Source organism: Parus major, chromosome 17, assembly GCF_001522545.3.
Source record: "Parus major isolate Abel chromosome 17, Parus_major1.1, whole genome shotgun sequence".
Classification (NCBI taxonomy): Eukaryota; Metazoa; Chordata; class Aves; order Passeriformes; family Paridae; genus Parus; species Parus major.
Window position 1 is genome coordinate 7564072 of NC_031785.1, and position 6846 is coordinate 7570917.

The 6846-nt window shown below is 51.1% G+C and overlaps 1 protein-coding gene across 1 annotated transcript in view; it reads left to right on the forward strand.

The window, feature by feature from the left end:
- ASTN2 (astrotactin 2) overlaps positions 1-6846 on the forward strand; it is a 252911-nt gene that overhangs the window by 49189 nt on the left and 196876 nt on the right. The window contains exon 5 of the mRNA XM_015644984.3: positions 1371-1478. Coding sequence (XP_015500470.1) covers positions 1371-1478 — 108 coding nt within the window. The remainder of the gene's footprint in view (positions 1-1370; positions 1479-6846) is intronic.

Sequence of the window (6846 nt, forward strand, 5' to 3'; positions counted from 1 at the left end):
GCTCTGGTGCTTGGGATGGTGACAGAGGGCTGTGCCATGTCCTGCTTGCACAGACAGTGTCCTGGTCCCTCTCCCAGGCAGGGGGATGGCTGTGCTGAGCTCTCAGCAGAGGGGACACCCTCCCACAGCTGGTGTGTGTCCCCCAGCCCTGCCCTGCTCAGTGAGAAGGGGATGTGCAGCAGGGCTGCAGCCCTGGCTGGCTGCCCAAGGGCCTGCGTTAGAAGCCCAGGTTAATTAAGATTTTCCTCGCTCTTGCAAATAAGCCTTATTGGCCTTACCACTCTGCTGTGCCTTTCAAACCCCTTGCTGTGGGTGTATCATGACACTGGATGTTTTTTTGTTGTTTTGGGCTGAAGAGGGGTTGATGAGGGTCATGATTTGGGATCTTTAATCCCCCCAGGCCCCTGTCCAAGCTCTAAATGCTGCGGCACCGACCCTTCCTGCTGCTTCCAGGAGGAAAGGAGCCGGCAGAGCCTCTTCCTGCCCCTCTGCTGAGACTGCCCTGGAGGGCACTGCTCGGCCAGGCCAGGGCATGGCCAGGGCAGGAGCCACGTGCCGAGCCCCTGGCGTCCCTCTGGCTCCTGCCAGCCACCTCTCATCACCGTGATTGAGGATTTCAGAGGGCAGAAGGCACCGCTCATTTTCTGTTCTTCTGCCAAGAAATGGGGAAATTGTTCTGCTGCCTAGAATAAAAGATTTTTTAAAAACAGTAAAATATTTTAATGGCAGTTTAAAGGGCCACTGTCAACCCCCAGAGGCCTCTTTGCTTTAAGATCTGCAAAGATTGAAGCACTTCTGCCAATTAGAGTCTGTGGTGCTTTTTAAGCATCCATCGTGTCTTGGTGGTCTGGGGATGAAGCCAGCTGGGCTCCTGCTGCATCCCACACCGCATCTGGAGAGGGAGAGACTGGGTGAACCATGGGCCAGCCCTGCTCCTGTGGGTCCTGACTGCTGCTGTCACAGCAAGCTGGGGGAGCAGATGGGCCAAACTGGGTGCTGAGGAGCAGGAAAGACCCTCAGGGGGGTCCTGAGTGCCCCCCAAGTGCTGTAATGTCCCTGTACCTTTTGTCCTTGCAGGGTTTGCTAAAATTCACTGCATTTCGCTGTGCAGGTGTCCTCAGGGAGAGCAGCTGCCACACTCAGGGGTTTTCTTTGCTAAGTCCCTTGAAATACATTTGTGTTTTTATTTCTTAGAATAGAAAATGTCTTCTAACATTCACATCACTCTAGGTATTGTGGGGGTCTTGATTTTTGATGAATCATGAGTGGGGATTGCTGGCCAGATCCTCAGTTCTGCTGAGTTCTGGGCTCCACCTGCTCCTGAGCATCCCAGCTGCCAGGGCTGATTTTTTCCTCTCTGTTGCCTGCAGGTGGGATCGGGTTTGGACGTGCCAAAGGCAACTCTGGCTCAGAGGCAGACGATGAAACCCAGCTCACCTTCTACACGGAGCAGTATCGGAGCAGGAGGCGAAGCAAAGGTACGAGAGGACACTGTGATTGCACACTGGTGTCAGGGGAAAAGAAATGCTGGAGCACCTAGGCTGTCCCCGTGGGTGATGGTGTCTGGCACTGCCCGAGTGTAAAGGACAGCCACATCAGTCTGTGGTGGTAAGGACATCTCAAGATGTGCTGTTTGTGTGGTACAGCACCGTGCAGGAGCCATAAATCCCTTTTCCCACAGATGCTGATAAAGTTCTGGGTTTCTTTGATGGTTTCTAACATCAGTTACCCTCCACATGCCCTGGCACATCCCCAAAGTTACACCAACAGGGAGTAGTTATGTCTGTCCTCGTCCTGGCACCAGTGCAGCTGTCAGGGATGGTTACCTTGGCAATTCCTTGCTCCAAACTCCCCTTTTCTACCCTTTATTTCCCATGCAAAGCATCCATCGGATGAAAATTTCCCAGCCTTCCTCTTGGCACAAAGGCAATTAAAAAGAACAAATTCAAAATGAGGGTTGGGGCAGGGATTTGTAGCCCCAAGTCCCTTCAGGCTCTTTTGTGAGTTAGAGAAGCCGAGAAACTAAAATATCATCTGGAGTTTGAAATCAGCGTCCGCGTTTCCTCTCGTCACATCACGCCGGATCGCTTTTGTTCGGGACTCTCAGCCTTTGCTGGAGGAGAGGACGAGTTTCTCTGCTGCTGCTACTGGGTTTGAAAAATGGCTGTCGGGAAATAACTCCATTGGGAAGCAATTTAAAAATTGCACAGCGGGTCTGCTCCCTCCATTTGTTTTGTGCACGGAGCCGGGCCCCGGCAGAGCGCGGCAGCCAGACAGATGCCGGTGCCCACCGTGGCAGCACGCTGCCCCATTTGTTTCCATGATAAGCCATTCCCATAAATGCTTCCAATGTGTTTATTTGAATGTGAAATTACCTCAACACCTCTGATGGGCTGCACACTGGAATAAACTCACGCATGCACGGGGGTGCTCAGAGGTTGGGCCTTTGGTTTTGTGTGTTTGGGGTTTTTGGGTTTGTTTTTTCTGTTTTAATTTTTCTATGTGCTTTAGAACCAAAAGAAATCATCACTGTGTTCAAAATGAGCTTTTGATGAGAAGGATGAGAGGATTCGTGAGTTCCTTACCTGTTGCAGTACAAACACAGCTGTGTTCAGGAGAAATTTATAGAATCAGAATCCTGGAACAGTTTGGATTGCAAGGGACCTTAAAATACCTTGTTCCACCCTCTGCCATGGCCAGGGACACCTTCCACTCTCCCAGGTTGCTCCAAGCCCTGTCCAACCTGGTCTTAGACACTTCCAGGAATCCAGGGGCAGCCAAAGCTGATCTGGGCACCCTGTGCCAGGGCCTGCCCACCCTCAGAGTCAAGAATTCCTTCCCTTTTTAAGCTTAAGCCTAAACTTCCTCCTAACCCTGCCCTGTGTCAGTCTGAAGCCATTTCCCCTTCTCCTGTCATTCCATGTCCTTCTCTAGAGTCCATCTCCAGCTCCCTTCAGGTACTGGAAGGCTGCATTATTCATCCCTAAGCCTTCTCTTCTCCAGGCTGAACAATCCCACCTCTCTCAGCGTTTCCTCATGGGAAAGGTGTTCCATCCCTCTGGTCATCTTCGTGTGACAGGAGGAAGGAATTGGTTGTGTTGCAAACAGGGACAAAAGAAACTGTCCCAAAATGCTGCTGATGCAGGGATCAAATTCCCCAGGTGCTGGAGTACCTTTTTCTGTGACTTATCCAGCAATACTGGGCAGGTTGTGACAGCCCTTGGGCACTTTGGAAATGTCACTGAAGTTTGGGGTTTTTTTCAGCTTCCACTAGGGAAAGGGGTGATAGGGCACAGGGAAGGTATGGAAAACTGTGTTTTAATGAGAGGCAGAGAAATCTTTGCAAGGTTGCCTTGATGCCATTCCTCTTGAGGTCAACTGCTCTGTCAGCCTCTTGAAAAAGGCTCATACTGGATGCTGGGTACAAAGGTATTTTTATTGACGTCTGTGTTGGTTTTTGGTTATTGGTTTTAGCTTCCTTGTAGGGCAAATATAAAGGAAGAGATGAATGGGAAGAATCCCTTTCTTTCCCTGTGAATAAGCTGTTGTTCACCTGGGCAGCTTTGATGGCTGGGTTTGAAGGGAATTCAGGAGGCAGAGCTGCCTCGCGCCGTCGCGCAGGGCTGCCTGTTAGATCTGCCTTAGTGTTTGAGCAATGCTGTGAGAACCTGGTTTGTTCATGTTCACTGAGGGCTAACTGAGGGAATTGTCTTGCATAAAGTCCCCATTGTACTTCCCCTCCTGTCTAGATAAATTTGGCCATCGCTGCATCCTTGAAAGGAATTTTCCATTATCCTTTCATTGACTCTCCTCTCCCTTATGGAAGCAGAGCAATAGCGTAGTGGGAAGTCGTAGTACCAAACTCATAATTACAAGTTCAGCCAAGATCCATAATTGGACGGGATCGTAACTCTAATAGAGAAGGATGCGTGGTCAGATACAGTTAATTCTTACAATGATGTTCCCCTATCGATTCCGCCAGGCCTGCGTGTCGTTGCAGGTGCCTTTGGATAGTTATCAGGTCCAAGGAGAGGGATTCCTTGGGGTTTCTCTCCTCGGATAAGATTTTGTAGGATTGAGCCTAATTACTTGTAGTGTCAAGGCATTGATCCCAGATGATGCGATGGGAAGTTTCCACTTAGGAGGTGTGCAGGTTTGCTTTTATTTGAGCTTGGTTAAGTGGCCTCCTGGAGAAAGAGGACAGCAGGTTCTGTAGTGCTTTGGCAAGGCAGATTAGAGAGACATTCCCACAGGACAATATTCAGCAAAGGAGGGTTTGTTCTGGTAGCTCAGGAGCAGCAGACACACTGGTTTTCAGTGCAGGAATAGCTGGAGGAGTAAGAGGCAGAATCTTTTGTGGCCACAGTATGCTGCACCACTCACCTTCCCAGCTTCTAGGGCTGTGGGATGCCCTGACTGATGTCACCCTGTCTTTGGAAAGTCTCCTGAGAAATTATAAGGGGGAAGAGTGTGAGGAATGGAGCAGGGGAGATCTTCCCCTGGAGTCCTGGTCTTTGCTGCTGTGCTCAGCCCCATCTCTGGGATTTGAGCTGGGAGAGGCACTGCTATGAGACACTGTTCATACCCAAATCTTCTTCACTGAGACACCCTTTCTCTTCACCACAGTCCCCTCCCTGTGCCCACACCCGCTCCCCACTCTCCACTTCTCTTTGATGGATCACTGTGAGCTCTGCTCTAGTGGCATGCAGTCTCAAGGGAGCTGGAATTTGGATTGTTTTTTCCAAGTGAAACAAGTCCTGAGAGAGGCTGTCAGGCTGTGCACAGCTCTGTGCTCAGAGGCTGAAGTGACCCTCAGCTGGGGACAGGGGTATCTGGTTTGCTCCTTCCTGCCGACCCTTGGCACAGACTTCTTGAGGATTGCCAGAAATCAGATTTTCTTGCAACCTATTTGCAACAGGTTTGTGCACTGCAAAGCTCTGCTTGCTGTGGGGGCTGGCTCTCCCCTTTCCCATTCCCCTGGAAATGTGGGAACTTCTTTGCATTCTGGCTGTGGTGCACAGATGGCTCTTGTCTCCAGCGCTGTCGGTCACCACACTTTCCACCAGTGCTGGAGTCTCTGAGAGAGAGAACCTGACAGTGTTGCAAAGATGTGAATCCACATCCCCTGCTGGCCATCAGGGCGATATCAAAGCTTTGATGCTTCAGGGTGGGATGTGTTCAGTCACACTCTGAGTTCCAGAGGAAAATATTAGTAGCGAAAATGCCCCTAAACCAAGGAGGCAGAGCCCTGTGCACAAACTCCACTCCTGCTCCATCCCTCTTGCTCTGGGGTGGGGTTTGCCTTGTGCCCAGCAAAATGTATTCAGGTCTGACTGTGCAGATTCCCTGGTCAGAGGCAGCACCTGCCTGATGGTGAAATCAAATAGTGAAAGATGTGGGGGAAGCAGCAGCACCGTAACTCCAAGGCTGTATCAGGCTCCGTGCCCATCTCATTAAGGATTCTGTGGGTATTAATGAGCCCTTCATTGCCCCTCCTTGTACAGGCAAGGTTCCTGCACCTCTCTCTGCCTTCTCAGGCCACAGAGAAGCTGCTCTGTAACACAGAAATGTGCAGCAGAGGATGTTCAGCTTCCTGGGTTGGGGGAAACTGAGGCAGGGAAAGTGTTGGTGTCATATGGAGACCCTGAGAGGGGCTGAGCCATCACAAGCCCATTTGGCCCATAGACTCTCTGCCCTCCCTTGCACCCTAGTCTGAACCTCTGTGACCTGCCAGGAGGTCCCCAAATCTGCTGACAAAGCCCAGGGCTGGGGCTGATGTCACTCCCCATCAAGCAGAGATCAGGTATGGAATTGCTGGAAACCCAGACACGAAGCGTGGGGTGCAAAGGCAGAGAGATGCTGTTGTTCCTGTGATGGTTGAGATGTGCTGGAGGGCACTCAGCCAGTCCACCCACCTGGGATGTCTCTTGGAATTCCTCAGCTGGCTGCTGCTCCTCAAGCTGTCTCTGGTATCTGCTTGAGCTCGAGCTGCACCACCCTGAGCTGCTGCCCCACGCTTGGGTCTGGGATTGCTTCACCCCCCCTGGGCATCAGCTGTTCAAAGAGGAAGGGGGGAAACTTCCCACTCTGTTTTTGTGCACAGCTCTTGTCCAAGCTCCCCAGCACCCAGGGAAGGGAAGGCTTTGGGATGCTCCTCAGCTGAGGTCTCTGTGAACAAGGCACCTGGCTGTTTCCATAGCACACGATGATGGTTTTGACAAATTAGCAGAGTTCAATTATGTACCTTGGATTGGTGTCAGCCCCGTATGTGTGCGTGCCGGGCTGGCTGCCGGAGCCTTCTGAGGGCTGTTAGAGAAATGAGAAGCTGAGCTTTGATCTGCCTCTGTATTTGGTGTTTAAAACAAGGCCTTTTATAAGGGAATATTAGGTATTCGGAGTCTACTACATATGAGGAAGCTTTGCTTTGATCCTCTCCCATCTCCAGAGGCAGCAGGCACTTATTATTTCATGGGGAACTAAACGAGGTGCAGAATGAAATTTGGGTACTTCTCTCTTTGCTGGTGCCTCTGGAGCTGAGTGAATGCTGCAGGCAGGACATCACCCCAACTCTTCCATACTCCTCAGGGAATTGCCTTAGGCTTGACTCACCTTCAAACTGGGGGAGATGCTGTTGGCAGCCAAGCGGGAGACACAAGGTGATGAAGCAAACGTCAATCTGGGCTGCTTCCAGTGGCATGAAGGAAGAATGGATCTGTCTGTCTGTAGCTTGGAGATGCTTCTCCCTTCCTGGCATCCCTGTGTCCATCCCCTCTTTGTGTGTTCAGCCCATGGCGTGGACACATTAGGAAGGGACACAGAGTTGTTAGGATTCCTCAGGAAGGGACA